The following is a 14,487-nucleotide window of genomic DNA, read 5'->3' on the forward strand; positions in this document are numbered from 1 at the left end:
TGGACTCAACATGGAAAGAAATACCATAATTTTGACTGAAACATCCGGCCTCAGAAATTGATGCATCGAGTGAAAACTCATCTCACCGATTCTCTCTTGGTCTTGCTTCCCGTATTAGATGCTTTAAAATAGAAAATTGAAAACGTATTATAGTAGAGTATGATCTTTGGATGAAAAATTGGCACGAGAATCCCTTCGATAATTCACAGAGCGGTGTGTGTTTGTTTTTGTATTTGTCATGCCACTCCTACAGTTCTGGTCTTATTCCATTCAGACTTTCTACATAGGATTAGCATGACACCCCAATTAATGCATAGGAGTGTTGGGTGTTTTTATCTTTGCTGGTAGTCATGGGGTGGGGGTGAGGGGGGGGAAGCCAGTAGTCGTAGGGGGGGGGGGTGGAGAGAGAGACACGCAAATTCTCCATGTAATTGTGTATCGTGTAGCGCCGCTCCAAGTAGGAAAGGGTACCACAAATACCCACCCTTTACAGTGCAGTCTTCCTGTCCCCATGTTCTCCAGTGCAGTGAAGAGTTTTGAATTATGCAACGAGGGGTATTTTGAATTACATGTTTGAATAAGGATAATAGCATAACCCTCCTGGCCACACCAATAGGGAGCGAGGGTTTCAAGTCGATATGATTAAAAAAAAAAACGCGAAAAGTCATCACAGTTGCTATATCGAAGAAAGGATGATGACAGGAGAGAGAAAGGAGGGAAGATGAGTGGGAAGAGAAGGGAAAGATTGGGAGGAGATTTGGGGTCTTATGGTACACAAGTCAGTGATGGAACGTAGGGAAGGGGGGAGGGGGGAAGTGTGTCACAATTCCACTCTATATCCATATGTAGTAAATACATTGTCTCAAAGTGAGATTGAACCATTTTCTAGGCCCAATCACATATTACTCGTGATTGAAGGTAGACAAATTCTGACTCGTTTGCTGCAATATGCATCAAAATATCCAAATTAATATCCAAAATGATTTTTGGGCACACATAGTCGTTTGGCAGGAACATACAAGGGGTCCGAGAAGAGGCGGCAGAAAGTGATCCTTGAACCCGGTGGATACAATCACTTATGCACCGCATCTCCAACGCCACATTGACAGATCCGATATCTCCTTTCCTTCCCGGCCCTTTGAACTGTTTATTGTGGGTTTGATTCCTGGTATAAGAATTAATACATTTTTGCGGTTGTGGAAAACGGACCCACGGGGAAGTTGTATCAACATATCGGGAACCATGAGTTGGTTATTTCATTAGTAGTGTGCTAAACAGATCCCTGCACTTTGTACAGGGGATGGGGGAAAATGCGTTGTGTGAGTTTAGCAAGGCTTTTCCCCTTCAAGTGATTCCCAAACTTTCATCTAAGTCTCCAACTTTTCCAACTTTCCATCTGTCCTTCAATCCCTCACACCCTTTCGCTTCCAAGCCGCTATTCCCTGTGCTTCCACAACACCCTTCACCTCCTCAGACATCATATAGACGAAATAATCATTCATAACTTGAAACCAGTCGATCCTCAAGTTTAGATGAATTCCCTTCCTTCTTTCCCTGCACTTTTCCTTTAAAACACAACACAAACATTTCTCACAAAGTCAATCGCAGCGCTAAGGTGGACAGCATCATGGCGGCATATCTGCCAAAGGTTCTTCCAGAAGAGCACTCACTACTCAGTTGCGAGGGACCCTTCTGGAAGGCACTGAAGAAATCAGCAGGCAAGGAACCAATAGGAAAAGATCTACAGTGGATGAGAGGGGCCTCAAGGGCATCTTCGCCAAGCCCCGCGCCAGGCCCTATATAGGCTGGGCAAGCGAGTGATCAAACCGAGCAGCTGTGAACAATAAGCTGTGTGGGAGCACCTGCCTGCACCGTGGCCTTCGTGAGTCTGCCCTGTTGCTGATACGAGCTGTGACCTGACCGAGATATCATCTGCCTGCACTGTTACCTGCACAAGCTATCACCTGAATGGAAGAGCCAAAATTTCTGCCGCCTCTTCTCAAAGGAGAGGCGGCAGAAAGCAATCCTTGAACCTGGTGGATACAACCACTTATGCACCGCACCTCCAATGCCACACTGACACACCCGATATCTCCTATCCTTCCCGGCCCTTCAATTGGGACCGACACAGGTCCGTCTGTCTGTCTGTCTGTATATGGTGAGTCAGGAATCAAAAACACACTCTGTTCTTCCTCTATCTTCTCGTTCATTCTATCTACTTTCCCACATGAGTGATGGCGCACCTGTCTGATGTTTTGTTGACAAGTAAGATTGTGTAAGGGGATTTACGTGCAAAGGGCCAATTACTTTCATCTTGCGTCTGTTTTGTCAACAAATGCCTGTGATAATGCCTTTCTGTAAATACGTGCCTAGTTTGGTAAACATTTCAAACCTGCCTGGTTGTCCTTTCCTTCGTCGGTTTGACATCGTGTGTGTATTGAATAGTAGGGATGATGTACCCCACCAATTCATTCCAAGATGGCCAACATCCCACCCACGGTTTCACTGGGCCATACTAAAGTAAATATGGGTGGGACATTGAGAGTGCGGTTCCCGAGTTGAGGTCATGAGGTCACCAATAGGTAATGCGACAAATGGCATAAGGACCCTGTTAGACCTAGTGGCCCCAACCAGGATCTGCGGTTGCTTAGCAACCAGTCGAGTCGCGGAATTATCCGTGGCTTGCCGCTTCAGGTTTGGAGGTCAAGCGGCGGGTCCAAGAGACCCCCCCCACCCCCCTCCCGTGCACCCTCGCTCCAAAACCCGTACCAATACACTAAAAATTGTTGTCCTAGCGATCCACAGGCAGGGTGTTGTATCAAAGGATGGCTTGTCTTCACTTGTAAAAGTACCTTTTCAAAAGAGCAAGCAATTGTGCGCCGATGCCCTAGTAAAATTTCAAATTTGTGCCCTGACAACCATGGAAAGTAATGACGTCGCACCTGCCGTGTATTACTTGCCCAGCAAGCTGCTTTGGTCAGACCTTCCTTCCTCGGAGGAAAACTATTCAGACCTGCGCCAAAGTCAGAACTTGTGATGACAATGATGACACAAATCTATTTTATTTTAAGTTTGGTTTGCAAAATGAAAGATTAGAAAGAAGGTGCAAAGTCGAGGTGGGGGAAGGGGAGAGGTGGAGCAAATCGGTCCTATTGCGCCTGCGCAGTATTACTACCTCAATAAGGGAGCACAGCATACAATTCAGACAACTGATTAACACAGAGAGAAGATGAAAGGAAAAGGAGTCAAGACATTGTGAGATTGCTGCGATTAATAAAATGGCAACCTCACAGAAATCAGATGCAATGTTGGGCTTTAAAGATCTCATGTTATCATATCTTTTTAAAGAGGATAGAACATACCGAGAGCGACACATCAAGTCGGGTCTTCGCTACTGTCAAATTCTCAAAGTCCAATCTCTCCACGGGCAGTGAAGTGTTAAAGGCCATCGACCATCTGGAAGATGGTACATGATCGGAAGTTTGGAGAGCGTGGTAAACTTTGGGACTAGAGCCTACACAAGGACTCAGAGCTTCTCCAATGGGTTTGTGGCCTTTCGAAGGTGTGTAGATTACTGTGGGGCAGAAAGGATTATTTTGTTTTTAAATCACTTCCTGCAGCAGAGAGAACCACAAAAAAAATGAAAAAAAACAATAAATAAAGTTCTGGATAGCAAGTATAATGAGAGGAACAGGAAGAACAGCCAGATATTGGTGAATGAAAACCTGCCATGAGATAACTAAATGATTCAAATAGATACATGCAAACACTCAAAAATGATTATGTTGGGAGAAGGTGAGTACAACAATAACAGTTGAAACTAGAAAGCATCATAAAATGCAAGGCCAGTCCACGTCCGCTATATATTCCAAATACTTCTTACGTATGCTAAACATGATAAAAACGGTTTTAAAAAAAAAAAAATTGACGATTTTAGGTGACCTTGACATTTTGACCATGTTATTAATTTTTCTTTTCCGTATACTCATAATAAAGCTTTGTTGAAAATTGGATGACAAAAGCTCAAATTTATAATGAAAATTTCAGGTCTCTTGGATAAAAAATGATTTTATGTAATGCTGAACTTTGACCTTTTGACCAAATTATTCATTTGACTTTGCCATAAGTAAGAGGCGAGTCGTGCTGCAGTTGCTATTTGGGCTCTTGGGCTTGATTTGGCACGCGGTGCGGGTCGAACTGAATGACTTCTGAACTGTGATTTGTGAGTTTTGTGAGAGAACTGATTGACTATTGTGAAAAGCATTTATTTGGTGTAAGCTGAATAAGCACAAATTTAATGTATTAAGGAGAGTGGGGACAGTGGGACACAAGGAAGTGGAGGGGTGGGGGGAGGAAGAGGAGAGGAAGGGGTAGGGGAGGAAGGGGTGGGGGAGGAAGAGGGGAGGGAGGGGTAGGGGTGGGGAGAGGAAGAGAAGAGAGAGTGCCGGGTGAGGGTAGAGATGAATGCCTCAAGGGTCAGGGTGGGGAGTCAAGTGTGAAGGGGGAGGTGGGGAGCGAGTGGAGAAAGAGTGGTGTGTGTATGTGTGTATGTGTGTGTGTGTGTATGTATGTGTGTGTAGGTGTGCATGTGTGCATGTGTGCATGTGTGCATGTGTGCATGTGTGCATGTGTGTATGTGTGTATGTGTGTATGTGTGTATGTGTGTATGTGTGTATGTGTGTATGTATGTGTGCATGTATGTGTGCATGTATGTGTGCATGTGTGTATGTGTGTATGTGTGTATGTGTGTATGTGTGTATGTGTGTATGTGTGCGTGTGTATGTATGTGTGTGTGTGTGTGTGTGTGTGTGTGTGTGTGTGTGTGTGTGTGTGTGTGTGTGTGTGTGTGTGTGTGTGTGTGTGTGTGTGTGTGTGTGTGTGTGTGTGTGAGAGAGAGAGATAAGATTATGACAACAGTCTAAGGTAGTGAGTCCAGCAGGTCAGCCCGGGCAGTGCTGCTGATTGATGAACAGTGTCCCAAACAGATCAAGATGGTACTAGCTCTGCCAGATAAGAAGCGGTTCAAAATCGAGGTTCGGCTAGACAGTTTGAATGTGGAATCAATGGGGGGGGGGAGTCATCGATGCAGATAAGGTGTTTGAAAGTGTTGTGTGTGCAGGAGATCAAATGGAAAGGAGAAAGGAAGAGATGGGTAGGAGGATATAAGCTGTTGCTTGCAGGTGGGGATGGAAGGAGTAATGGTGTGGGAATAATAGTATCAGAAGATATCAGCAAGCAGGTGGTCAGAGTGGAAAGATGGCAGAGACAGACGGTTATGGCATGGTTGGTGGTACAGAGGCAAATGGTTTGTGTTATGTCAGTATATGGGCAACAAAAGGGAAGGACTGGGGTGGAGAAGCAGGAATTCAGGCATACATTGGAGCTGTTAATTGATCTGGTCTGTGATTATGTCTGTTTGTTTGTGTCTCTGTATGACAATCACCTCCAGGTCACAATTTTGAACCGATCTTCAAGAAACTTCATCAAATTAGTCCGGCAGTCAGACCACTATTTTTGGGTGTAGTTTTTTTGTGCCTTTTGGTGTTTCATGACCTTTGCCCTCCCCCCCCCAATAAAGATTCAAGGTGGCATCCCACACGCATGCCACGTTGTTCTTTTTCCCACTGCCCCCCCCCATCCCCCGCGTACTGATGCACTGCTCGGGTCTGGCAAACCACTCCCTGCTTTCCCAGCCTTTGCCGAGGCTAATCCAGCCTCCAATTCTGCCCTCATCCTTGCCGTATCAGCCTGCATTTTTGCTCTCCACTCTTGCATGTCGTGTCTTAAGACGGCCTGCCCTGCTGCCCCCTTCTCCTGCCTGGTCTGATAACGCTCCACTCTGGCCTTTCATTCAGCCTGCATTTTTGCCAACCGCTGCTCAAACGTAGCCTCTACATCCTGCTTGCCTGACAGCATTTCTCCGCACATGATCGTCAGCATCATAAATTCCAGGCTATCATCAAAGGGTTGGGTGTCATGATCCATACGTAGCACCTCCTTTGCACCCTCTACTGGTTCCTCTTCCTCAATATTGCCCTCCTGGAGCTACCATTTTGAAGTCCACCTGGATCAGCCAGTCTTGGTCCACCATAGTACACACAATTATTTAAATAAAATGTTCACCCTAACTGCTCTTTATAATTATGGGCACTCTGGTCCATCCCGAACGCCCGTTCCTGAGGCCACCGAGCACAGATAGTTCCACAGTTGTTAAGCAACCACGAACACCGATTGGTACTGCCAATACTGGCAGGGTTACACTACTTTGCGTGTTACCATTTCCGTTGGATTGACCGCACCAAGAGAGTTTCGTGTCCTCGATGCATACTTGCATTCACTTTCCGCATCAGGTGCAGCTGAGCGAAGCAGCCAAGTATGCACCAGCTAACAAGAGCCAATCGGTGGAGTAAAACTTCCCCACCATACTTCCTGCGGACCATGTTGGACCAATGGAGGAAAAGACAGGACGAACTGCGTATTCATAATATAACCAATTTATTTATAAAGCAAGGACGATGAAAGGCATGTGGAACAATAAAAGGTTTTAACACAAATAAATATGTATAGGAGGGGAAAGCAAGGATTTGTGAAGTGCGGTTAAAGAAAAACAGTTTTATACAAAAATAGGACACAGTGCAGAGCTAACCCAATATCAATAACTTAGACACTATTATTTATACTTACATGACAGACCTTTTGACCTACTGACCTCAAAAACAATAGGCCTGCAGTTTATCACTACCTCTCCCAGGTGGTTAGGTTTTGTGAAAATCGGAGTAAAAAATAATATGACTTGAAGGCGATTGACTTAAATAAAAACAAACAGCCAAACAGAATACCAGACCAAACAAACTAATATACTTACGAATCTTCGATTTTGCAAGTAACAAACACACAGAGGTGAAAACATAACTTCCGACCACCTTTGGTGGCGGAGGCAACGAAATAGTATCAGTGGGAAGAATGTAGTTTTTTTTTAACCGGTCATTCATCCATTTTAGTGTTTAACCTACAAATCAACCAACAAGCAGAAGTCTGACATGTTTGCAATTGAAATGGTGCACATACAAGAACTGTTACCTACCGGTCTTTTGTCGACATGCAGTCAAGCTGGAGGTGAAACGAGACCATTGCTGGCATTTGGAAGAGCCAAACTCAACGCGGCCGACTGACGACGGTAATGGGCGAGCAAAGACCCTGGACGCAGATTTAGACTGGACAGGCGTCAATGGTGGACTCTTGTGATATGAGGTTTCATGATAAAAACTTAACAGCTTCTGAATCATCCAAGACCGTGGAGTGAATTTGGGCATGGCTAGTTGAGACTGTTGGTGACAAGATTCCACTCTTTGAGGCGTACCATCCTGAAAGTAAATAAACAGATTTCAGATTCAAAAGAACAGTTTAAAATGTGCATTGGCACGTGTGAGAAGAAAACAAAAAAACAAAAAAAACAAAAACAAAACAAAACAACCAACCACATTTTCTCTTGAGAGATCCCCAGTAAAACATATTAAACCTTTTCTTCTTGGGCGACGCTGCAATAGGTGTCATCTCAGCGCCCACCCTAGATGTTCTCAGAGCATCGGGAGTCAACCAGTGTAGACTGGCATCACGTTTAGACCAGAGCAGGAGGGGACAGGCACACTATCCAATCAGAGATCATAAATGAGCCAACCGGGGTCTTTAGAACAATCAAAGATTTACATGGGACTTGCCTCGTTTCCAGTAGCTGAAAATCCAAGTCCTTAAAACTTTTGCCTTCAGCTGGTTTTAACCTCAACCTCTGGGATGCCAGTGCGGTATTCACACCACAAGTCCTCCACCAAACCCAATAACCTTTTTTTTTTCTTTTTTTCTTAAACCAAGGGGTTCAGGGAAAAAAAATTAAAAAGAAAGATCAAATGTCCAATCAGTGGATTTTAGGTCATTTATCAAACCACAGATTCTAGACCAACTAGGTCATTGAAATGGTATTGTGGGAGAAGCAACATAATCCTGTGTAAAGATCTCAGGAAAATATAAGATTGTATTACAAGACTAAAGAAAGTTTCATGACCAGTCTCTCAACAAGCACACAATGTAATACAATCAAACACAAGATACAACATCTGGTGACTGTCAAAGTTTGGCAAGTTCTGATAATTCTGACACTGACTCCAAATACATGTTCGAGGGTTCCTTTTCACAGGTGCAATATTGTTCCACTCCCAATACTGTTCCTTACGCTTCTTAATCCATAACTGTTCCTAACACTGCAATAACACAAAGCTTTATAGAGGGTGAAGACATTAAATGGGTTGCAAAGAAAATCAATAAAATTGTATTTGAAGATGTTATGTGTCATGCAATTGTGAACAGAGCAAATTTGATGGGTGGGGGTAAGGAGGGGAATAGGGATGGGAAGAGAGCACTAAAAAGTTCAAAGCACATACTTGCATGAAGGAACACTTGGATCGTCGATTAGGTGTCTCACGATTGGAATCCGACAGGTTGCAGCGCAGTTCTTCATCCACAAGATCTCCAACTTCCTGAGCCATCCCACTGAGATGACAAGTGCCCAATGCCTGTGGGGTAATCTCTGACCGCGTCAAGGAAACTCGACAGGAGAGGTCAAGTCCATTACCAACTTGGCCTGACCTGTATGTCAACATTTCTTGAACTTTTTGATCCCTACATCCAGAAACATTGGCCTTTTTTCTCAAAGGTTCTTCCGGAAACTCCGAACTGTGTAGTTCCGACTGCCTTCCCAGCCAGAAGGGAGATTTGCATGTTACCACCCCATACATCTGCAGCTCATTTAGCACTGCACAAGGAAGTCTTTGTAGAGAAACTTGTGGCCTATTTAGCCAAAAGCATGCTTCTTTCATTTTAGCACTTTTTCCCATGTAAGGGCACCAATGCAACAAACAGTCTTCACTGATATTGTTGCTACATCTACAGAGTTTGTACAATCCGACAGCAGGATCAACTCCGCACTCTGTGCTCAGTTCTATTTGAGAGACATGTGGGTTTTCTTCTGTTTGATCTTCTCGTGTCCTTTGCAGGTTGGTGTTTTGACGAATGCAAGAACGGTTACCTTTGAAAGAAACACCAAAGCATTTCAAAGAAGATGAGAGATCCTTCGAATGAAACACATCTTCCAAGATGATTGAGCATGACGTACAGAGTTGTTTTACATCCGGTACATTTTCGAATCCAGGATCACTCTGGAAATGTGGCGACTCTTTCATATTCCGATCCACTTTACAAAACGAGGATGATTTAACAAGGTATGGGTCATTCTTGTACTTTGCTAAGTGTGTGTTTGAAAGCATTTTGTTTGCAGAAAGAGGCTGGAAGTGATGTTCAGAGACAGCGAGCACATCATCTGCTTCTGAAGATTCAGTTTTTAAACCAATGTGATTTGCTAAATACCTGGAACTGAAAGATGCTTTTGCTACGCTTTCAGAAGCACATTGTGAATGTTCTGTCCTACACACATTGGGGCTTGTCACGCCTGGTGAGGAAACCGAGAAAACTACAGAATAGTCCATGGTATCATTACTTTTCGGCAAAAAGGTGTCCTCTTCTCCCGTCCTGCATGATAAACTATTCTGAGCAACACCAACAAAGTGACTTAACGGTCCAGCAATTTGTCTTTTTTCACAATTATTGGTGAGCATGGATGAATTAAAAGGCAAAGGTGACAGCAAATGAAGGTTTTCCTGATGAACACTACAAGCGGCTCCATTTGGAGTGCTGGAAATCAGTTTCTTCCAAGATTTAATCTCATACTCCAGGGGATACATGGGGACAAGGACCGAGAGACGCTCTTTGGAAACTCTCACTTTCCGTCTTTTTACGGTTACATACCTTGAATGTTGCATAGCATTTAAGATCATGTCCTCCTCACCCTGAGAACCTAACAACTCAGGACAATCTTTGGAAGAAGCATCCATCATGTTGTCCTGACTTTTATGACACAAAGGATCAGCATCGAGACTTGCCGGCAACAAATTATCTCTGTAAACCTTTGGATGAGCTATATCAGAAGTATGTTGTCCATTGTTTTTCTTCCTCATTTTTCCTTGAATATTCTCCTTCATCGTGGGGCTTTTCCATTTTGAAGTCGCACTAAGTTTTCCCAATTTATCTTGATCACCATCTCCGTCTGGTGTCTTGTCCGCAAGAAGCTCATATCCTTGGATTTGCATGTTGGCATTCAAAGTAATCTTGCGTTTCTCCTTCGAGTCCTTAGCAGCAGGGCCTGGCTTTCTCCGCTTTTTGGTCTTTCGATTCTTGGCAAAAGGTGACATGCTCTTCTTCGAATTCTGCATTCAACAGTCATTTGCTTTGCATCAGACAAGGTGAATAGGACAATATAATGCATTTTCAACAATGATGCAATGAGATTGGAGGGCAGGAAAGAGATTGCATGACTCGGAAGGAATATCGGATGGTGATGGGTTGTACAAATTGAATTTATCGTGAGGAAAAAGAGCCATGCATGCAATACGCGACTTTTCAATGGTCTCAGAAGCATAAAGATGCCTTTCGCACGTGCACTTTCATTCACTCACTTCCGCTAATCAAGGAACTGTAAGCCTGCTGTCACCAGAGTGAAATTCGCAAATTAGATACAGGTCGTCCTCAATTTACACTCATTCTACTCGCGGTTTTTTTCAACTTAACGCCTTAGACAAAGTACTCAACAATTTTTTTTATTTAAGCTTCATAATTTTTGAGTTAATTTTTTTTAATTTTGTGCCAGAGCGGAAGGGGAAATGGAGGTACGACATACAGTACACCACTTCTCTCACCCTCAGTCGCACACAGTCTGTACTGCACTCGTGAGAGCTATAGCCTGACCTTCCTTGAGAGTATTTTATGCCAAATTTTCCCAAATGCCTTCATCACGAGTGGTAAACGATCTTCAAGTTCTCCAGATGGCACTACCACGAAGAAGGCTCGGAAAGCTGTTAGTTTAGCCATTAAAATGGACTTAATAAAGCGATTCGAGCAATGGGGAGAATTTGGTGGACATTGCCCGCACGCTCATCCTACCTCCCTCAACTGCGAGGACAATTACTAGTAATACCACCAAAATGAAGTAGAGTGCACTGAAGTCGAGTGACTCATATATTTTTTTAATTTCCACCTCCCAGACCTGGACACTCGCTGCACGCCACAGATTTTGGGGAGTACAGGACACATTTATTTAAAACCGTCCATAATTTATTCATTTATACATTTATTGACGTTCTTTATAGATTTATTTAGTTATTAGGTCTTTCGTATTTATTTAGAGGAACTGTATTCAAACATTAACCATCTTAACTTAGGTTAGGTCCAGAAATTTCCAACCAGGAACGCGTCTTCCATTTACAACATTATGTCAATGGGAAAATCGTTTCCTATTGAGGTTTTTTTCATTTTATGTTCAGTTTTTTAGGATTTAATCTTGAGCATAAATCGAGCAATTCCAAGTCTATATATTTTTTTTAAACACTTTTCAGCATTCAAGTGAAAGGGTCAAACTGAGGGCAATTTCTGTCTGGTTAACCATAACTGCTGTGTTCCGAGATGAAAATCGGACTAATGAAAATATGGGATTCATAAGACATATCCATGGATGAGAGTTGTTGCATTCTACCATTTTCTGTTAACATCAGCAAGCAGCTGCAGTGGATGAGAGTGTAACAGATTGATGACTGGTAGCCTACCCACAACTCGAGGGTGTGCTCCCATCACTTTGTTGCTCTAAACACAGATAGAAGTGGGAAGAAAACTCCCGTCTTGGAAGCACGGAAATCCTGAACTATTGCCGTGGAATGATTGGAGTCTCGTCGATAAACTACCGCAAGTTTAACGTACTCCTAATAAACTTCAAGGCAGCAATGAGACAGTGCAAATATCTGGATAACTTGCTGAAGAACTAGTGAACTTTCACAATGCTTTGCAACCAGCTGAGTCAATCCGACAATGGTGATCACTCTCGTGCTACACCAATGGTGATGGGAAGGGATTATTGTATTTCCATGACTTGTCATGTCATGTATGTGGGCTGATGTGTTTTTGAAAGTTTTTATTTTTATTTTTCAGAGCTAGGTAAGCAATAAAAGCGAACTAAATCAATGATAAATCACGGCATTGAAGAAGGATCATGAAGACAAATTTGCACAATACATTTGATGTGAATAGACCTACATATCAATTGTTACCTTGCACGCACAATATATTATGTCACGATGACCATCATGTTCCTCGTTTTTTTTTTTTTCTGAGGGTTTCTGTGCATGCGTGAGCACCTTATTTGAAAAGTCGCGTATTGGAGAAGGATAACAAATGTTTGAGCAAATTAGTCCATCAGATTATTTTGCTCAGAATACCACTGCATTCAGATATCAAAAATGTACGAAAGTGTGATTGAGTGTAGAAAGTGCAGTAACACCTTCAATCCAGACTTTCCAACTTCACACTTCTTAAGTGGTTCCAAATCGCTGTCCGACTCAAATGACAGTAACAGCAATCTTCTACGCTTGCTCTTTTTAAATGTCCCATTCTGAATTTGCACACTAAAAATCAAAAATAGAAAACAAACAAACAAACAAAAAAAAACACGACAAGAAAATTAAGGTAGAACGTCATGAAACAGACTAAAGGCTGTGAAACATCAACTGATTTGATGAGATGAGACAGTTGATGACAAATTCAGATGGTTTACATGAGGATCAAGGCTCATAGAGGAGCTCAATGACAAAGGGCAGCACGTTCACAAACTACCAAAGGGGGTAAGGAAGGAGATGGATGGACCCACGCAATGAGGAAAGTAGGAATAACAGAAAACGAGTAACAATGTCCTGGAAAGGAACCGAATGGGAAGGCATCAACGTGTCAAGGGAAAAAGGTTGCCATAAACTTAATACTAAATCAGATGAGGCAAACAGTTTGATTTCAACAGGACACTCGCAACCAGAAATAAGGCATGCGGTTCATTTCAATATCCTGCTTCAGGATACCAAAGTCAACCAGCTTGAAATGGAAGATATTGTGGTTGTTTGATGTACAATTACACATTATTTGTCTGCAATATGAAGTAATGGAGTGAAGAAATCAAAACCATGCATCAGTCTCCAAAAGTATAGGGGTTTTCCTGTGGTGAGGAACATGTACACGCAAACAAAACCATGAAAACAAAAAAATAAAGTGTTATACGCACAACACACAAAAGCGAGGCATGACCCAAGAACCGCACAGGATCATGCAATGATGTTCGACACTTCCTTGGAGCTGCATCGATGCATTTCCGTACATTCCTGGATCCTCAGGTTGCAGCTCGTTATTTATCATGAGTAGTTAAGAAAAAAAAATAGTACTTAGAGAAACAAGTGAGATATGGGTAGCTCTGAGTTGACCAATTCTCGCTATATTTTGACATTTGCATTATTATAAATGAATTATTATAAATTAATTTGCATTATAAATGCATTACATTTGATTTTAGTAGGTTATTAGCAGAAAACATTACAAGTGGATGCAACATTCATTGCAATGATGGAGATCCTCCCTCCAAGTTGGTGTCTCCAAAAGACTTAGAGTCATGGAAGGCTTTGATGAGGGCAAATAAAATCAGTCCCAGATTATTATCGAACATCAGGAAAGGCACATCTACCTCATGTTAAGAGGGTTTTCAGTCCAGTTTGGTAATGGCAATCCTATTGGGCGAATTCCAGTTTATCAGACAATTGAGAAAACGATAAACAAAGCCACCCAAAACTCCAAAAGGAATGGAAAAATTCAGCTTCAAACCAGGTGCTGTTGGCATGAAATATCTGACATCAGAGTGTACAAGTATCTCCCTCAAGCAGTTGAGAGAGATGATAGGCCATCTCATCTGACTCACTGAGATCTGAAACAAGCCAGGATTACAAGACTAGGCTTATGACCAATCAACGGTTGATTTGGAGAATATTTGGCTAAATCCACCAAGTCAGGACCAAGATGAGCTTGGAAGCCTGTGGCCAGGCATTTAGCCCCCCCCCCCCCCGAGGTGACCAGGGATCTTCTCAAAGCTCATGAAGTTTGGGGAGTGGAGGGGATGGGGGTGGGAGAGGGAGGAAACATGTACCAGGAGTTCGAGTAAAAGTGCTTTGAAGATTCACCTTCTGTGAAATTCCATGATATAAATGGCAAAACAAACCTTGAAAACATTTGCTGGTGTCATTAGGGGGGAAGAAGGTAAAGGTAAAGGTTAATCAAAGTAAATTATGCTGAAAGTTGACAGAAACCTGTTTGGGAACATGGTTCTTGTTACCCAAAGGAGACAATTGCACATGAGTCACATTTAAGCAGAACCCTTTCAATATTTGCCACTGGCATTTTCCGACAGTGATGAATCCTTTCACAAAAACAAACCAGAGTGAAGTCACTGGTTGGCCATCGCAAATACCCACGCTTTCCACCAAAAGCAAAATTGAAAGATGTCGAAAAGTTCCACCAGGAATG

General features: G+C 42.8%; 1 protein-coding gene across 4 annotated transcripts in view; it reads right to left on the minus strand.

The window, feature by feature from the left end:
* The window catches only part of HASPIN (histone H3 associated protein kinase), a 116,710-nt gene that overhangs the window by 27,858 nt on the left and 74,365 nt on the right, over nucleotides 1–14,487 (minus strand). For 3 of the 4 annotated variants that reach the window (XR_015055538.1, XM_085871566.1, XM_085871565.1), the window contains exons 3-6: nucleotides 12,434–12,557; nucleotides 8,436–10,313; nucleotides 7,085–7,364; nucleotides 3,363–3,574 (exon numbers count right to left, since the gene is read on the minus strand). Coding sequence is in view for 3 of the 4 variants with exons in the window: in XM_085871566.1 (XP_085727692.1) it covers nucleotides 3,363–3,574; nucleotides 7,085–7,364; nucleotides 8,436–10,313; nucleotides 12,434–12,557 (2,494 nt within the window). In the remaining variant the exon portion in view is untranslated. The remainder of the gene's footprint in view (nucleotides 1–3,362; nucleotides 3,575–7,084; nucleotides 7,365–8,435; nucleotides 10,314–12,433; nucleotides 12,558–14,487) is intronic. The other variant, XM_085871567.1, reaches the window with a different exon arrangement.

Source organism: Eptatretus burgeri, chromosome 2 (genome assembly GCF_056783735.1).
Source record: "Eptatretus burgeri isolate ZD-2024b chromosome 2, Ebu_testis_v1, whole genome shotgun sequence".
Taxonomy (NCBI): Eukaryota; Metazoa; Chordata; class Myxini; order Myxiniformes; family Myxinidae; genus Eptatretus; species Eptatretus burgeri.